Consider the following 19567-nt stretch of genomic DNA (forward strand, 5'->3'; position numbering starts at 1 on the left):
TGGATTATGGATGTATGCTGTATCTTCCCTCATATTTATCACTTCAAAGTTCGATCCACAAGTGCTCAACCCGATTTTTTTCTTCTCCAAGCGTGTCTCCTTTTTTTTCCTTTACAAAAAAAACAAAAAAAATCCTTACCTGTCTGGCTGTTTACTTCAAGATCACGAAAGGAATACTCTTCTATGTTTCTATTCATCATCTCCGTCAACTTAAAAATGGATGCAACGGTGGCAATAACCTGTTTTAACCCATTGTTATTGACTCTCACTAAAATGCCAAAGCAATGGTAAATTTGACTTTGCAAAAATGAAATCAGCAGCCAATCAAACATGCCTATCATTGATTACCAATAAATCCAAGACAACTAGACGAGCGTTGGCGGTTTTAGCCTGTGTAAATACCTAAATATAAAATCGTGCCTCCAGTTTATGTCCGTGTAAGCCACTTTTCTTTTCCTTTCCCATATTTTTTTCTTCAAGTTGAAACATAAGCTTGTATACCATTTTTCGATTTTATACAGTCCCACCTTCTTTTTGTTCTCTTGAAAGTTTTTAAACCTTTATTCTCCACAACATGCTTTTTATTTTTGCCATCTGGTTTCCGTTTGACGGCTGAAGATAATCCACAGGACTGTATCTACCTATATGACGTCATTATTTAATATATATATGTATAATAGAGCTTGTATTGGTTATTTTCCAGTGCTGTACTCATGTACTGTACTTCGCTTATATTTCCTGTCCAAGGCTCGAAATATACGTTAAAAGTAATTAATCATTCTATTCTGCTGCTCAATGATTCCTCAAGCATTACAAACTCTGAAAAATCGTATGATAAAAAATAAAGAAAAAATGGGATTCCTCTGTTTTCTATCACACTGGAAAACCCAGATTAACTACACAGTGGCAATGAATAGGTGAATCGCTTTCGGGGTTTGTCAACTCTGTCAAATGAGTTGTAGGCAAGCTGACTCAATAGCCGCGATCTCCTGTTGCATGACCTATCTGAACTTCTCCGTTGCGTTTAGAGGCAGTAGCGACACTATTTCTGTTGGTTCAAGTGAACGTTTGAGGACAGATGAAAAAGAAAATGGACGTTGCAGAGGAATTGGGGTGATGCAGTGAAATGGGAATCGGAGTTCAAAGTGAATTTTCAAGAAGAGTGTTGTAAGGCTAGCAAGGAGATGTGTCAGGGTGACGATGGGCCTTGTTTATGTGACTCTTGGGTGTTTTGTGGCAATGGAGAGGCTTGTGGGTCTAGATTTGGTGAGGTAGACAAATATTTCTTGCTTTGATCTCGACCTTCGTTTGTTCATTCTATATTTGGATTTAGTAATTTGGAAAATTTCCCTTTTTGCATGCAATGTTGATTGGAAATTTGAAGCATAGACTCAATTCCCAGTCTTTCTGATAGTACTGTAAAAATCGTAGAAGGAGAGTGAAAAAAGGGAAAAAAGGATTGAACTAGATAAATACTATATGAACATTTCCATTTCAACGCAGATGTAACGAATTGCTTTTGGGTGATTTCCTAATCTTAACGGTACGAGTTCCTTTAATTTATTGCTACCGATATCAAATTTGGAATTAAAATCTGAAGTTAATTCACAGCATTTCCTCTTTCCTTTTAGTTATTAAAAGAGGGAACTCTCTTATTCTTTCTATATCCTTGCTGTGGATATAAAATTTGCTAAGATTTATCCTCTTCTTGCGTTCATTGTTGGCTGGAGAAACAAAAAGAATACCTTGAATCCTGATCGGCTGAGACTCAGGCGAAAAAGTTATATGGACACCTGGCCTAATCTTTGGTAAAGGAGAGGTTTGTATTTGCTGATCAAAATTTTGGTCGTATAAATCTCTGAGCGTGAGTTTACTCAAAACACGTTAAACTTTTCTGGCTGTGGGAGGTCGTAACCCTTCGGAACTCTAGCTTTGGGAGTTCATAACCCTTAGAACTCTAGCAAGAGTATGCAAGGTATGAGGATGTGGAGAACTTAATAGAAAAACTTAGATATTACGTACGGAATATATTTTCATATGGTAACATGTTAGCCTTAAGAAACATGCACATTAGAGTGCCTTTGTTAGTGTGATTTTCTTACTAATTTGTATTCAGAACTCTAGCTTTGGGAGTTCATAACCCTTCAGAACTCTAGCAAGTGTCTGCAAGCTTTGAGGATGTGGAGAAATAAATAGAAAAACTTAGCTATTACATACGGAATATATTTTCATGTAGTAATATTTTGGCCTTAAGAAACATGCATGTCAGAGTGCCCTTGTTACTGTGATTTTCTAATTTGTATGCTGAAATATCCATTTTGTTATGACAATCTTCAGAAGGTGAAATATGTGCCAGTCTAGTTCATACTTCTAACACGCTTTGCCATTTTCTTTGTAGGGCATTGTTAAGTTGAAAACAGTATATGGGGTTGTCCATGTTAAATTAAGTGCATAATTCAAATAGTATAAGCGTGCAGCATAATTCGCTCATTTTCTCTGTTTTTCTTCTACATGTAAGTACCACTCGAATAGTTAGAGCCATACAATCTTCTTATCTGTTTTTCGTTATATGGGGCAGGTTGCACACCTTGACCCCAATCCACGTCTGTCTGCTGTCACCTCAAGTCGAGATGCAATGGGTAAATGTAGGTTTGTCAGCTTGTTTGGAAGTCAACTGATGCTAGATCCCTAATTGTTTTCACTTATGTTCATGAAGTTCAAAACTTTAAGTCATCTAATTTACTCCAGACTAGGGAATTTCTGCACAAAGTGTGTGCTGGTATAGCTTGGAAGAGGTTGGTCCAAATTTACCTGTCATTGCTGCCCTTGCAATGAGAAGATTTTAGCGTCTATTTCTTTACATGATGTGTGACATATAATATTGGTGGTGTTACCTTTGTTTTTTGAAGTTTTTTTCTTTCTGTCCCTCCCCCACTTTGTTTCTATTGTCTTATTCCAAACTAAATGGCATAAGCCTTGCACGTTTCACGGGTTATCACCTTTATTTTAATTCTATTTGTTCAATTTAGTTTTCTTCCTTTTGCACAATTTCTATTCTCAGTTGTTGCGATCCATGATTTCTGGCTTTTGCCTGATTGTGCTTCACATTCTGTTGCATATATTCTTGAGCTATTGGGATTGCAGGATTTTGTGGGTTGCCAATTTCATTGTGCTGAAATCCGGGGAAACTCTTGGGATCCTCGAGAAAATCACATTGAACATGTAAGGCTTTCCTCAGAATTTTTGCCAAGTTCTTGCATGTCAATGTACTCGACAGTTCTTCACATTATTTATATTTCACATCTATTCTTGACCATATCTGACGGTCACATCCTCTTTCATGCTTTTCAAACCATCCAATCCTTCAGAACACATGCATGATTTGTTTTTCAGCATTTTCAAGTTGTAACTTAAAAGTGTTGCTCACATGAGCTATGTAGGCTCCATTTGGCCCCATATTTGCACCAATTCAAGGAACACCTGAAGCCCATGGGACCATATTTAAGGATATTCCAGTAGAGGTTTGCCCCACTGTAAGAAGAGGATCGATTGCATGGGCTGGCGCTGGACCAGAGTTTTTTTATCAGTCTATCAAACCACAATGAGTGGAGAAAAGCACACACGGTGTTTGGTTATGTTCTACCTAAAGATATGGACATTGTGGAGAAAATTGCGCAGCTTCCAACCATACCAGAGGAGTGGAGCAATGTTAAAGGATCTGTCTTGGGAAAACCTGTTCCTTTATGGTTCTTAAGAATGAAGAAGTCCTTGATATCTGATGCTGCATATGTTCATCGGAGCAAAGTGCAGCAGAATGTAGTGCAGGGATAAATTTTTCATCTAATACTTCCAGTGTCCGATGAATACCCACCAAGATTTTGTTTCCAAAGAGTCGGTTAAAAAATATAATCAATTTGAACCTAATTTGGCCTTAAATAATCATACAAGTAATGTAGTTCTTGCTATGGAAGAATGGTTGCCTTTTCTTTGGTCACTTCGTGGATTGACTTGACTGATGACAGGTGACCCAGGTTTGATCATGGTATATACATGTATGTGTATGAGCATGTATACCAGGAGCTACGCTTGCTTATTTTTGTTATAGTCATTCGTGAATAAAAGCTGTTGAAAGTAATTAGTGCCGATATTTTCAACAAGGATCCGTGGCGCAATGGTAGCGCGTCTGACTCCAGATCAGAAGGTTGCGTGTTCGATTCACGTCGGGTTCAATCCCCAAAACAGTCCTCCTTTTTTTTATTCAATTTTTCGTTTTATTTTCCAGCAGGCAAAAGAAAGCCCAAACTGCAACCACAACGCTGCAAAATTATGGTTCAGAACCTCCGACCTCGCAAGATAATATTCTTGGTATTTGGTATTATGCTTCATGTTGGACGGCCCCAGATGAAAAAGAATGGGCATTTGAAAATGGTTGGCTATAGTAATGACAAGGAACAAAAACATAACATTTTGATATAAAATAGAAAATCCCAACTTGAAATATTTATAATTATCTACAGATAGCATGGGTATAGCGTGATCATCCTCAAAGTTGGGAAGTTGAGTCGTAAAGCAGGTTCTGATTAGAATGATCAGATTCAGAGCATTTTCTGCAAGATGATGAATGACCATACGTTCCCGATAATTCTATGATCTACCCTATTTTGAGCTGTTGACATGTAATGAAATCAGACTGAAGAAACATTCAAGGTCGATACAACCTCAAAAATAAAATAAAATAATTCAAAATATAGCTTACTCCCAGGTGTTAAGATAGTAGTTTTTACTAATAGTTTACAAATGGCTAATATAATGCAAGGCAAAAAGATAAAACAGATGCTTATTCAGCTGGCTGGACGACATTCTCCACAATTTGATCGTTACATATTTGGCTCAGATTTCCAAAACCATTAAATATGGTGAATATTCAGCGATTTTATTTGCTGTGAGGGGAGCATTGCGTTCATTTTAATTAAATCGAGAGAACAGAACTTGCTAACCAAACAAGTTTAAGAATATCTGGTATTCACGCATCACATCTTAACCTCATCTCGTGCAAATGAACCATGAAACTTGGCAATGGCACCATTGAATCTCTAATGCAGCACCGTGATCGTGAAGATTGTTAGATTAGGGTTAAATATTGCCGATGATACAGTGCATCTGTCTGCGAATAGAAACATAACTAAGCTATTTAGCAAATGGGAAGATAATCAGCAATCTGCCCGGTCTTTTACCAATGTTGATATCAGCCATAAAGAAACGCCAAACTGTTCTACAAGTCAGGAAAATGAAATATCTTGTGGACATCATGCTCTTCAAATTAACTTTACCATTTAACCTGTCGAATGAATGCTGTATACAGAACGAAACACCAGCTTTGATGACCGTATTCCTGAATAACAACTTTCCTGATGTTCTGAATCATACAAGCGCCTGACAAGTGATAACTGATCTGCTGACCACCAACCATATCCATATGTAGTTTCCACTTTATGTAATAATAATCAAAGACAGGGCTTTTCTCATAGAACAATCTCAGATTGAAATTAAGTCACATTTTCTTTGCTGCTTCCTACACCAACTCATTCGTTAAAAATAAAAGTTTCCATGTCATCTACAGAAGTGTCAAGATTTCTTCTTCATAGCCGAGCACAGAAACAAATGAATAACCTGTCAAAAAGGCCACCCAGTATGACAACATTGCAATCTACATATTCTTCACCATCAAACACATAGGCGCAAAAAAGCAGTGACAAAGAGATGATCTAATGTCAAACCAACAAACAACGTTCCTATCATAGCCTAAATGAAGATTACAATCACAAGTACAAATTACTCTACGACTAGGTGCAAAGTAAAGAAAATAAAGCTACATTAATCCACAGAAAGAGGCAAAAGCTACAGCAGATCAAGTTGCACATAATCCTATCACTCAATAATCAAACAAAAAAAAAATTGAAAACTAACTAAAACCCTAAACATTCCACCAACTTACACTGGCACATCAGTAGTCAAAGGATTGAAAACCCACTTTCCATCTTTTGCAGCAAGTAATCCATCTCAAGTCTCCGGTGAGGGCATTCCTTTGGACTTCTTCTTCCTATCTGAAACTGCATTGGCGAAAGCCTCCACAATCCTCTGCTGTGACTCCAATATCATCTCAGTTCTCTTCATCTCCATCTCCATCCTCATTGTCTCTATCTCCCTTGCCATCTCCATCTTCATCTGCTCCATCTTCACAAACCCATCTCCTAATACCTTTATCGCCGACACCATCTCCGTCATCGCATCACTCTCCCTCTCCCTTTTCCCTGAAGCTGACGTTTTCCCTGGCATCTCCTCAAACCCCCTCAAAACTCTAGTCCCACAAGCCGACCCAGACCCCGACCCACCAAAATTACCCTTATTAGAGTGAGGAATCGGGTTAGGGCTAGCGTTAGAATTAGGGTTTGCCGCGTACTTCTGATCCATTTTTCCATAAAATCTTGGCCCTGGCTGTGCTATACTAACTCCAGTTGGAATCCTAATCCTAAATCCACCGCCACTACCGCTGACACTTCCACCGCTGTTTCCAATGCCATTCCGGTACAACTTTTGTACACTTCTTGTATTGACGTTTCCGTTCTTATACCCATCTTCGTAAAAGTCTTGATCTTGGTCATCTTCTTCGTCTTCATCGTTTTCCTCATCTGGGCTATCCGAGTTGTAATCGGGTTTCACATTTGGTCCCTTTTCCATAGCGTCCATGCGCTTAAAGTGGACCCAAGAAGAAGAAAATCTCGAAACGGGCATGGATCTAGCTCGCTGTATCTCGGTTCGATACCGCTTCCGGAGCTTCTCCATCTTATGGCGGCACTGCACGGCTGTTTTAGGAGGCGTCGCCATGGGGCAGCGCCGAGCCACTGCGTCCGCCACTTCTTGCCAGTGGCTGGCCTTGAGGTTCCCACGACGAAGCGTGTACCATTTATCGCGGTACGCGTCGATTAAGGCAACGGTTTCATCGTGTGACCAACAAGGTGGTGGGAGCCGCCTTGGGTTGGGCGTGACGGTGGCGGTTGCCGATGGTGTGGATGTGGATGCTGGCGGTGCTGGGAGGGCCAGCGGCGTTTCTGACGGTAGTGGAGGCGACGTGTTCGATGGTGGGTCCTGTTGGGGTGAGGGAGAACAAGATAGGTTTGACATGATCTAAAATTTCTGGTCTCGGCTTAGATAAGGATGGTTAAAGATGGGGGTGATGAAGGCGCACTTTGGCAGAGTGGGATGATGGATAAGGGGCGCGGTGCGCTATAGCAGAGTGGATTTCGGGCTGGGAATAAAGAAAACTAGGATAAGAGGAGGAGGAGGAGGAGGAGGAGGAGAACAATTGTGGAGTGGGAGATAATGTTGGTGGTGGAGAGGTGGAGGAGAAAGTGGGGTTTGGTGACATATTGATTGGTTGTTGTAGGGGGTGGGGAGGTGGGGGCTAAAAGGGGGATGAGAGGGGTGTGCGGCTGATTTTGAGATCTAGATGGATGAGGCCACCGCTTAGGTGTGGGCGAGTGCGGGAGCTAACGTGCGCCGCTGGGGTAGGGGGTGATAAGTTGCGCACCAGCCTATATGACAAAGAGGTCCACTTTTTTTTTTTGTTTCATTTTTCTAACTTAAATGGCACCCATTTCTATGTAATCTATTATTGGTTCGAAGTTAATGCTTATCTTGTTTTTGTGGGAATTGAACCCCACCGCACAGGGTGGGGTTTCGGGTACGGCTCCGAGGCTGGACTTTGGGGGTTTGGCGGAGGGGTTTTTGTTTGGGTGGTGACTGGATTCCAAGGCCATTTTTGTTTTATTTTTTGAGGATGTGTTTGGTGGAGGATTTTTCGGTTTGACTCGAGGGTTTAGAATAGATATTAGCTTAGCCGGTCCTAGCATTAGTGGGGTTTTTTTCTCGTATTTATTGGTGGGTGGAGAGAGAGAGGGGGTGGGGGATAGGCCAAAAAAGAAAGTACGTTGTGGAAGCAGCCCTCTTGGTTGGACCGTTGGAGGAGGTAATTGAATGTATTTTCTCATTTACTACTCACATGGATGCGTTAGATTGTCTTGTGAATAGTTGCTTACAAGACTTTAGAAGTCCTGACATCAGCTTTTAATTTCTCTGTCTCTCTCTCTGTCTCTGTCTCTCTCTCTGCTTTAGAGGATTAAAGTGAACATTTTTCTTCTTTGGTCCTTGGTAGTTGGCAGTTCCATCATTGGAGGAGCAATGGCCGCAAAATGCCCTATCATCAATGAAAAAAATCCAAGTAGCAAAATCTGTAATAGTAGTAACTTTTTGTAAGATTTTTAACAAAATAAAAAGTAAAAGAACTCCAGCCCAAAATCATATTTTCTTAACCTTCCCATTCCATCTCCCTTTTTTTTTTTATTTTGGTTCGACGGGGGAGGGAGGAAGGAAGCATTGCAAATGTAGTACAATCATATGGACTTTAAGGACTTTGCTTTGTTAGAAGAATGGGTTTAAGCCCAGTGGCCCATTAAGTATTAGACACTGGTTTGACTATGTATTGTTCGAGGTTTTTGGAGTAGTGCCTTGGGTCGTCCTTAATAGCAGCCCAACCATCACTTTCTTAAGTAGGCCGTAGCCACTTGATCAACGTTTTAGATTCACTCTTTCTTTTCCTTTATATAATTTGCGGTTCAAATCTTTGAATTTTTTTTTTTCTAAGTTTCTTGTATGCTACTTTTCCGGTTTTCAAAAGTAATTTAATAGTAATAAAAAAAGATAAAAAATAGGGACAATATATACTTTATTTCTTGCTTGAATTGTATGCCAGTATGCCCATTTGTGAAATTCCATTCCCAGTCCACTGGGCAAATGAAACTTCAGGATTACGAATTCAATCATCTAACATAGACTAAAATGTTCCCTCCAAAACTAAAAGCTGATACTGCATGTCTGATTGCTAAGGGCAACAAGATCAATGGAACCAAGATTGTTCGCAGCAGCTCGTTCTGAAGATATATCTGCATTTCACTCATTACTAGAAGAAGATCCATTTCCACTCGATCGAGTTGCGTTAAATTCAGTCGATAATCCACTCCACATATCAGCATTGACAGGACAAACAGAAATCACAAAAGAAATTGTGAGCAGAAAGCCGGATTTGCTAGGGAGCTAAATGAGAATGGTTTTAGCCCCATGCATGTTGCTTCAGCAAATGGGCACATTGAAATAATAAGAGAGCTTATGAGAGTTGGATATGATATATGTCGATGGTAAGGTTCCACTTCATTGCGCGGCTTTAAAAGGGAGACTTGATGTTGTTAAGGAACTGATCTGGGCTTGCCCAGAGTCTCTTAAAAGAAGCGAGTGCTAGTGGCGAAACTGCTCTTCATTTGGCTGTGAAGAGTAACCAGATTGAAGCTGCAAGGGTATTGATTGAGGAGATGAGGAGGTTACAAATGATGGAAATTTTGAATTGGAAAGACAAGCATGGGAACACCATATTACATCAGGCAACCTCCAACAGACAACATGAGTCAAGTGCAGTTCTTCCTGCTAGTTAATTACCTCGTTGTCATAATATATAGATCCGAGAATTTATAGTTAGACTTAATAAATAAAGTCAGCAATAATATTTTTTATTTAAGTGTGATTGATCATCTAAAAAATTTATTCTCTTGAGGAGTTTTTAAACTTGACTAAGAGTCCTTAAAAGAATAGATTTAGGTTTATTAACTAAAACAAAATTCGAAAGTTCGATTACATGTGTAAAATATTATAGCACTCACGCATGCCCCTCCAAAAGATGATATCATTTTTCATCTAAAGGATGATATCATTTTATTTTAAATTTATCATAAAATCTTAATTCTGATGGTTTTAAATTTTGATTTTGAATATTGAAAATAACTCTTAAAACTCTATTAATCTAGTAAAATTCTTAAAAATATTTTCTCAACTCATCAAGAGTATTCAAGAATCCTATTTAATTTTTTGAAAAGGCTCCGTCGTCGGAAAGATTTTTTTTTGTTTGGTTTTTTTTATCAAAAATATATCTAATTATTTTACAATTTGAACCAAATTAGAAATATTTTATCTTTCAAATTTTTTAAATTCTTCATAATCTAGGCCTATTTAGAAATTTTATTTATTTATTTTGTTGGATTTCTAAATAAGTCAATTTAGAAATATTGTCTTTTTTCAAAATTTTTAAACTTTCCATCATTTAGGCCTATTTAGAAAATATTTTTTCTTTTTTTTTTTTTGTTTTTGGAAAAAAAATAATAAGACAATTACTTTTCTTGAAATTTCATTTAAATTTTTTCATCATTTGGGATAAATTTAAAGAAATTTCTCACTTAGATTTATTAGGACTTTACCATTTAAAATTTCTAATATTCTCATCTTTGGATAATTGTCAAATATTTTCAACCAATTGTTTTTTTATTTTGTTGTTTGAAAATAAATATTAATTATTCTTTTGAAACTTTATCTAAATTATTTCATCATTTAAGATAAATTTAAAAAAAAGTTATCACCTAAAAATTTTATAGAAATTTAACATTTGAAATTTTTAAATATTTAATCATTAGATAATTAATATTTATGCTCAAAAAATTATTTTATATTTTTGCTATTTTTTTATTTTTATTTTTTAAAAATTTAATCATGCTAAACTACTTTAAAAAAAATAAAATAGAAATAAAAAATACTCAAAATAGGAAGCAGCTCGGCTCCAATGGTTGTGGTGCGGCTCAGCTTGGCTTCAAGGAGGAACAGTGGCTAGAAAAGGCACGGCTTATGGCTCGGCTCGGCTTGAGCCAAGGACAGTGAAGTAGGTCACTAACAAGGTCACCCTATTGCAAAACGCGCGGATCTTGACTGAATAAAACACCCAAAACGACGTTGTTTTGAGACGATATAAAAGCTCAAGTTTCAACCTTTTTCCTTCAGATTTTTGCTTCCCCCCTCTATCTTTTCCTATTTCTTTTCTCTTCCTTTCTCTATAGAACCCCCCAAGAACACTAGTTGAATTTCACATGATTCTAAAAAAATCTTGTCGAAATTTGAGTTATTCGTCGGAAGTTCATTGAAAAGTTTACCAGTTTCTGGAAAGTAGCTGTCGAAAACTAGAAAGCTTACCGGAATCTAAAAATATGGTTGGAAACTCACCGAAAAGTTTAATCGACGCCTAAAAATTCATCAAAAAAATTCAATCGGTGTCAAAAAATTCACCAAAAAACTAAAGATTTTTCAAAAAAATTTCAAAAAAAAAATTATTTTTCCCAAAAATTCCCCCCAACAATCTTCCACACTTTATGACTGCTTTTCTATCTTTTTATATATGTGTCTTTCTATCTGTCTTTCTGAATTCTGATAAGTCGATTTTTATAAGCTTAATCAAAAGAATTTTTAATTAATCTTGACTCTTTATTCGATAAGGTTTCAATATTATCAAAAAATAAAAAATCAATCTTTAAACAGATTGAATCCAACTCTAACCCTACCAACCCCCAATTCACGATAAATTATTATTTTATTATTATTTTTAAATTTTTTTTATTTTAATTATTATCTAACAAAAATTGATAAATAAAATAGATAAACAATCAGAAAAAGATAAAATTAAGAAAAATAAAATAATAAAATAAGCAACATAAATGAATGATAAAAAAACTAATAAATTCTTGGGCTTGATCATTTATTTCATTGGATTAGACCCAATTGATTCGAACCTAAACCAAAAAAAGTGTCTACACTTGTTTTTCTCTCATCTTTTTCGATTTATTATATATTCGTTCACTAGATATTGGTGTCTCTTTTATCTGTTCAAAAACTGCAGCACGCCAGCATGTGAAATCAGGGTTGTTATTGAATCCTGAATGCCTTTACAAAATTATATAGATCATGTAAATTTCAAATTGGTTCTCTGCAGTGAACTTTATTTTTGTTTAGTGCAGATGGCATTGCCCTGTCAGAATATATAACAAGTTGCCTAGCTAAGCAAAGCTGAAAGCACATAGATAGTGCCTGAGTGCCTTGGGCAGTTTCCCTAGGGAAACCATTTGTTTGAAGCTGAAGAAAAGGACAAACTAGCAGGGTGTTAATTAGCTAATTATGCATATCATTATTTCATTGGGGAATCTAACAAAATAACAAAAATAAAAAAAATACACATTTCTACCATATTCGGATTGTGGAAAGATGTCAAGCATAAGTTGAAGCAGATGCACTACCAAATCCTGGTTTTATCTAATACCTTCGCTGTACACAAAATTCTAGTATAGAATAGATTATATAAATTGCCTTGTCAGTATTTTCCAGAATATTATGTTTAATTCAACATTGAATCTTTTCCATAAGTGTAAGTTATGTATATATAAACACTGGTTTGCAGATTATAGGACTGTTAATTGGTGAAGAAGCACTTGTTTCTGGGGTTAACGCAAATACCATGAACTCAAGCAGATCCACACCAAAGGACATCCTAGATCTTTTGCTCCAAAATGGAGGTGATTTTCTTGATATCCATATTTATCAGATGTTTCTGCAAGCTGGAGCTGTGAAAGCCCGAGAAATCACAACAGACCCTTCTTATTGTCAAACACAAGCGGAAAGCTTTAACAACACGCAAATAGTGCGATCTTCTTGTTCATGGAACCTATGGATGGAACTGATGAAAGAAGTTTCGGAATCATCAAATGAAACTCAAAATGCACTCATGGTTGTGGCAGGCCTGGTAGCAACAGTCACATATTAAGCAACCTATAGCCCTCCATGTGGTTTTTGGGATGCAGAGAAAGGAAAGTCTCAGACCATCACCGACGTTCAAAAGAGAGCCATGATGCCTGGAGAAGCTGTCATGGCTAGTGACCCTGATATCTTTACCGTCTTCACTGTTTTTAATGCAATCGGTTTCTTTGCATCACTTGCCATGATATCTCTCCTTACCAGTGGATTCCCTCTCAGGGCAGGCTTACGGCTGGTCATACTTTCAATGATGGCTACTTACGTGATTGCTGTAATCTATATGGGTCCAACCAAACTGAGAGAAATATACATGGTGGTCTTATTGATGGGTCTTCTATTTCTTCCAGAATTGGCTCGGTTCACCATTTGGCTGCTGAAGAAATGGGGAGTTGTTTCAGATACATGAAACGGCATTAGACGAATCAATGGAAATCGCCTATACAATGCAAACAATTCATGACAGTTTAGAATTTTATTCGTCTTGTATCTTGCGAAATACATAACAATTTGTTCTTTGTAATATAATTTTAGAACTTACAGGTTTATTTGGTTTATTTGCCTTATCTGCAGGTATCGGTATTACACAAGAAAAAGAAATTGTAAAGGACAAAGAATGACATAAAAAACGTATTGCTTGATTGTTATGTTTTGGATACTTAAAAATTTTGTTAGATTTTTCATTTTTGTGCGAATATAGAAAATGTAACGTCGTTATATAAAAGGAGAACAAACGAAACTTAATCTTCATCTTATCAATTAATTACTCACAATTCTTAATCAAGGCATCCCTTAATTAACAATGGAAAAAGAGAAACTGACGTTCAAAAATCATGATATATGGTAAGAAATTGGCTTAAATATATAAAAAAAATTTTAAATTATTTTATCATTTTATTATAATTAATTGAAATCTTAAACTTTTATTAAAAAAAAAAATTGAACCCTTCAACTTTTAGACATAAAATTGATCGGCAGCTGTTAATCACGTGGTCTACTTGAATATTTTATAATAAGTCCTGTTAACAAGTCTTTAAAAATGTTTTTTCATTTAATGTACTATTTTCACAAAATTACATGTTTTTTTTCTTAAATATCAACTTAACTAATAGTTAACATTTCTCTTTTAATATTTAATCATTGAATTACACAATTTTTCATCTTCATTTTCATTTTTTTTTAATTTCTTCCTATCACGCAAATCCTACGCTAATGTTACCATATATCGCAAATTTTCATGAAAGTAAATGGGCTAGATTCTAGAACGTACTTTGAACTTATCCAAAGATAAATTGACTTAGTTAGAAAGTACAGCTTGATTAGCTCTAATTTTCTTTAATGATTATACCAAATACCCAATATTGGATCTCTAATTTACCATACTTTGAGAATCTCGAAAGGAAAAAGAAGAAAAAAAAAATCAAAATTTGACACTGTAATCAGACAATAAAAAAATTATAATTCATGAAGGAAATTCACATTCTATGAGGTAAAAGAAAGTTCCATTTTCATGATGAACGATGTCTTTAATAAATCATTAAAAAATTTTAGTGATTTTATTTTTTGAATGTATTTTTTCTTCGCTGCCTTTTGTGAAATTATTGGCAAATGACCAAATTTTTTTTTTTTTAAAATTTTCTAAACTTCCCTGAATCCACCCGGTCTCACTAGTTATAGCAACTTAATTATGTTATGCTTGTGGGAAGAGCATTAAGCCTGGAACCCTGGCAACTTCCCAATGCAGTTGGATCTAATGCCAACTGCTCGCAAATGGCCAATTCTTAGGTGAGAATTAAGAACCTCCATTTAGTAATTTATATAACTTCAACTTTCCACTCAAATTGTTAAAACCCTTCCTTCGTCCCATGCTTTAGCCAGACCACAACAAACCAAATGAAGAGAAAAGAAATTATTACGGCAAGGAGTCTCAAATTAATTGCTAAAGTCTCCTTTTGACTTTAGCTCAAGTAGTTGCAAAACCAGATATGAACCAAAATCAAAATTTCTTGCTGTTTCTTCACATGTAAATATATTTTTTCCTGAGTTCCTAATAATAATGCAAGACATTGGCAATACGATGGTGTGGATTGATAAAATGATGTGATCAATTATAATAAAACTTGTTAAAAGGAGTCTCTTAGTTGGAACGATAATGCAAGACTATTTATTATACTAATAGTAATAGTAAATCATAGTATATAGATTTCTTTTCTGTTGGAAGCAAAACATATCAAGGACATCTTTTGACAGCAAATGAACTTTTTTTATTTGAAAAAATCCATAGAATAAATCAATGACAACCTGGAAGGCTAGGAAATACAAGCACCTCATGATCAGCTAAAGAGCACAACACCTTAATGGAATCATAAATTAATAACTCTAGTTAGTGGCTTTGCTGGTTGTTGATGATATTTTTGGATGCCTTAATTGAAGAGAAATTGGTTGGAGGTTAAATGAACTTAGATTTATTAGCCAGAAAGTATGATAAAAAAATGTCAGAGTTAATTCTTTGAAACGTGCCCATACGTTCAAGTTAGTAAGGTATTTAGGGTTTGATGGAGAGGAGGGCAAAGTGTGGGTAGAAAACTACAATGAAGGGAAATGCTCAAGTCTTACGAATTTGGACCTCCTCTTTACCTTATATATGAGGCTAAAAGTGATGATTTAATTAAGATAATTGATAGTTGATGTGAATTTATGTAAAATTTAAAAAAATTTTACGTAGATGATTGTGAATTGCATTTATTGATTTTTGATAAATATAAATTATATTTAATGATTTTAGGTTAATTGAAAGTTAAATATTCAGTTTTAAAGTGATGTTTTAATAAAATGTTGTATAAGTGTCGGACAACCTTTCTTTGACAAGAAACGAATCAATTCTTAAAATAAGATGACATGACAATTGAGCATGAACTGATTAAACGATTCAAAATATTAACTTTATTGACCAATTAAATACGTAACATTTACATAGGATGAAGCCTCCGTCATGGCTGACATAAGATTAAACACACACGTTTATTATGAAACAGAAGAGGAAAAGACCCAGGCAAAGGCTCATCATTCACTCCAAATATGTATTTCCTTGGAAATTAAAACGAGTGCGGCCCGCCTTTGTCTATGCATTTTTTGGACTAATAATACTGCAGTTTAGATATATAGGAAGAATGACATTTAAGTCAAGGTCATGCAGAATTCCATTATTCACGTAAATAATTGGGATGAAATATTTAGGGTAACCGCAAATTAAAAACCAATCCGTCGCTCTCAACAAGGAAGAACCTCCTCAATTATCCCAATCTAGAAAATTCCCAATTTACTATGCATGGATTTTTATTTCCATTTTTTATGAGTTGCTTGCTTATGACATACATATCAAAGTTTTAAGTATGTCATGAGCAAGCAACTCATAAAAAATGGAAATAAAAATCCATGCATAGTAAATTGGGAATTTTCTAAAATGGGATAATTGAGGAGATACCTCCTTATTGAGAGCGGCGGACTGACTTTCAATTTGCAATCACCCTAAATATTTTATCTCAATTATTTACTTGAATAATGGAAACTTGCATGACCTTGACTTAAACGTCATTCTTCCTATATAATGAAACAGAGAAGAAAGAGACCCAAGCAAGGGTCATCATTCACTCCAAATATGTATTTCCTTGGACATAAAAATGAGTGCGGGCCGTCTTTGTCTCATGCATTTTCTGGACTAATAATACTGCGGTTTAGATATATAGGAAGAATGACGTTTAAGTCAAAGTCATTTAGATTTCCATTATTCACGTAAATAATTGGGATAGAATATTTAGGTTGATCGCAAATTGAAAATCAATCTGCCACTCTTAATAAGGAAGGGCCTCCTCAATTATCCCAATTTAGAATATTCTCAATTTACTATGCATGGATTTTTATTTCCATTTTTTTTTGAGTTACTTGCTCATGACATACTTTAAACTTTGATAATCTCATATATATATATATATATATATATATATATATGATCTGTCCTTGTTTATTAAGTAAAATTATGATTTATAGCCTTCTTCGTAGTTGACTGTTTGACCAAAAAATAATGATGAGAAATTGAGAAATATATATAGTTATATATCTTGGCACTGGAAAGTGGAGGTGCCTCTCAGGTTTTTTGTCCTAATTAAGAACGATGATAGAAAAGTAATTAATCAACAGATCAGCAATCGGAAACAAAGTCGTTGTTGTGGTCCAAAGATGAGATGGGAATCTACTTTTCATTTTGTCCGAACATAATTATGCAAATGGCAAAGAAGTAATAACACTGAATCACTGATGCTTCATGTTTGGCACGCTATTGATAGTGTTTGGTTCGAAAGGCTATAAAAGCTGAATTAAGACTCACCAAAATTCCCAAGCTTTTCTACAAAATCCATCTACTACTAATTAATTTCCTTGTTTAATTTCTTCATATCCCCATAAATAAAAGTGTCATCTCCGAATACAAATAGTAGAGAAAATGGTTGGCTCTTCTTTCAGGGGCTGGTGTCGTTTTTTTCAGTACGATGAAGGTACTAAAGAGGACGATAAACAGAAGAATAGAGCCCAAGCACGCAATGCTCTCTTAGTAGTTGCGACCCTAATAGCTACAATGACCTTCCAAGCTGGGGTTAACCCTCCTGGCGGTATATGGCAGAGTTCAGAAGACGGGACTAATAAAAAAGCAGGCACTGCTATTTTTGCATCTGAACCATCACCCTACTATGTTTTCTTGACTTCAAACACCCTAGCCTTTTCTGCAGCGCTACTTGTTATTATGTCTCTCACGCATAAATTTCCTTTCCAGTTTGAAGTACGGGTTGCTTCTATTTCAATGATTATAACTTACGGATCTTCTATTTTCTTTGTTACCGCGAACGATGCCACGAAGTTTCGACTCGTCTTGATTGTAGCAGCTGCGCCTTTAATGATTCGGTGTTTGATTCAGCTATTAGTTTCGTTGAGAACCAGGGAAGACCCTCCATGTTTGATCCAGGTAATTGCCAAGCCTAGAAATAAGACAACAGAGCCCCTGAGAGACGAGATCCAGCCCGCACAAACTTAGCAAGATGGAGAAAAATGAACGTTTTAGGCAGACGCTCGCAACTCCTATAAGTTTGAGCCTGAACAACTTGTAACTCTAGCTATTTATATGTTATGGGATATGGTTTGCCGGTTTCTTAAGATAGGATAAAATGAAATAATAAGGAAAACATTAGACATCTCAAAAGAAAAAAAAAAAAGACATTATTAAATATAGTTTTATTAGCGCATGTGTGGGCTATATTAATTGTCTCCCAATGTTATGTAAAAATTATGTAAAATAATTAATTAAGAAGCTAAAGTGTGTAATTTGTTATGTACAAATTAATAAATAAAATACTGTGTGCTTTTGTTATTTCAATTTTAAAAAATAAAAAAGTACGAGTGGTTAACTGTTAATATGCATAATTGTTACTATACCTTTTATCCGATTATTAACATGTAAATAGAAATAAAAAAAATTTTGATTTTGATACAATTTTAAGTATATAATTTAAAATCAATTGATTGTAAGAGAAAGAATTCATTTTAAATATAAAATTATAAAAAATTAAATATTTATTAGAGATTGAATAACACTACTTTAACACTAATGAAGATGGCCATAAGCATGAATTTTCTTCTTTTATCTCTAACACTGTGCCACTTTCCTCATCCATTCTTGTTATTATTTCTCTAACATATAAGTTACCTTTTCATCTTGATTACAGCCGCTGTGCCTTTTTTATTAAGAAGTTTCATTCAGATGTTCAACAGGTGCAGGCTCAAAATGTCCCACTAGTACCATTTTTTCTGCACAACTTAATGAACAATTACGTCTCCGCTGTTACGTTTATTAATTTGTAAGATAATGGAAAGAATGATCTAATTATATTTATATATATATATATTTTTAATATTTCTGCAAGTCTGATTTCTATTGAAGTTTTTTGTATTACAGATAAAGCAAATTAACGTTCGAATGAGTTTTGAGTAGTTATCCGCTGACCACTTGGGTTGGTTATAGGCTTGCTAAGCTGAGGTCCAAAACAATTAGCGTCAATGAATGGGCTCAGCTTGGGCTAACTAATATGATTGCGGCTCTGTTTTTCCCTACCTCGTGTCCCAGGCCGAAGACAAATTGCTCACTTGGTCTTATGGTTCTAATTATTGGACGTCTAGAAACAATTACTAGTAATTTAGTATTCAATTATTCCATATACTTGGCCTCATTAAACTTGTGACTTGTGAGGTATATAAGACTAATATTCCCACATTTCAACTAATCTCATCTCAACCTAACGAGAAAAATCTTGGATGCACGGATGACTTTTTTGCTATTTTATAGATTGCTCCATCTATTAATTTTCTTTTAACTTAATTATGCATATAGCATCCAAAGTTGACATTAACTGGGGCTTCTTTGAATTACTTACTAGCATTAAATTATTTTTATTCTCATCGTGTCCTATGAAAAGGAACAGAAACTTTTATCATATTGAATACAAACTGCAATTTGCCAGGTTAATAGGTCAACCTGTACGGCCAATACAAACATTATTGGCACTCTTGTATATGATTTTTCTTTTTTTTTTTTTTTGGTAAGACTCTTGTATATGATATATCTATGAATCTACTCCCCAAGCTACAATTTGCAGGATCTCCTCTCCAGCAGAGAAGTTGCCTGTGATTGCACATGTTCCATGTCCCCTCCAAAAGAATAAAGACAACTGTCAAATAGAGCAATTTGTCATCTCTACCAAAAATAGCCACAACAGAACAGCATCGTTCGCGTCCGAAA

General features: G+C 35.5%; 2 protein-coding genes, 1 non-coding gene and 2 pseudogenes across 4 annotated transcripts; 4 read left to right on the top strand and 1 right to left on the bottom strand.

The window, feature by feature from the left end:
* Positions 1 to 1034: 1034 nt before the first annotated feature.
* Positions 1035 to 3994, top strand: LOC149512054 (uncharacterized; annotated as a pseudogene). Its single transcript, XR_016332858.1, has 3 exons — positions 1035 to 1271; positions 3145 to 3222; positions 3441 to 3994. The product of XR_016332858.1 is annotated as an uncharacterized LOC149512054 (transcript).
* A 163-nt stretch (positions 3995 to 4157) lies between these two features.
* TRNAW-CCA (transfer RNA tryptophan (anticodon CCA)) lies at positions 4158 to 4229 on the top strand. The gene has a single exon. It is a non-coding gene; the product is annotated as a tRNA-Trp (tRNA).
* An 878-nt stretch (positions 4230 to 5107) lies between these two features.
* On the bottom strand, positions 5108 to 9649 carry LOC111313725 (uncharacterized). Its single transcript, XM_022914416.2, has 2 exons — positions 5996 to 9649; positions 5108 to 5670 (listed from the first exon to the last, which is right to left on the bottom strand). Exon 1 carries the CDS (start codon positions 7180 to 7182, stop codon positions 6061 to 6063), a length of 1122 nt encoding a protein of 373 aa, XP_022770151.1. The 5' UTR covers positions 7183 to 9649; the 3' UTR covers positions 5108 to 5670; positions 5996 to 6060.
* Positions 9650 to 12206: 2557 nt separating this feature from the next.
* LOC111313660 (uncharacterized) lies at positions 12207 to 13168 on the top strand (annotated as a pseudogene).
* Positions 13169 to 17112: 3944 nt separating this feature from the next.
* On the top strand, positions 17113 to 18082 carry LOC111313253 (uncharacterized). The gene has a single exon (XM_022913916.2). The coding sequence runs from the start codon at positions 17225 to 17227 to the stop codon at positions 17807 to 17809; it is 585 nt and encodes a 194-aa protein (XP_022769651.1). The 5' UTR covers positions 17113 to 17224; the 3' UTR covers positions 17810 to 18082.
* Positions 18083 to 19567: the final 1485 nt, after the last annotated feature.

This window comes from Durio zibethinus, chromosome 23 (genome assembly GCF_047325235.1).
Source record: "Durio zibethinus cultivar Kanyao isolate XHJ-2024 chromosome 23, ASM4732523v1, whole genome shotgun sequence".
NCBI classification, from domain to species: Eukaryota; Viridiplantae; Streptophyta; class Magnoliopsida; order Malvales; family Malvaceae; genus Durio; species Durio zibethinus.

What these genes read in the sequence shown, in the direction of transcription:
- LOC111313253 (XM_022913916.2), top strand. Translation starts at nt 17,225, where the DNA reads ATGGTTGGCTCTTCTTTCAGGGGCTGGTGTCGTTTTTTTCAGTACGAT.
- LOC111313725 (XM_022914416.2), bottom strand. Translation starts at nt 7,182, where the DNA reads ATGTCAAACCTATCTTGTTCTCCCTCACCCCAACAGGACCCACCATCG.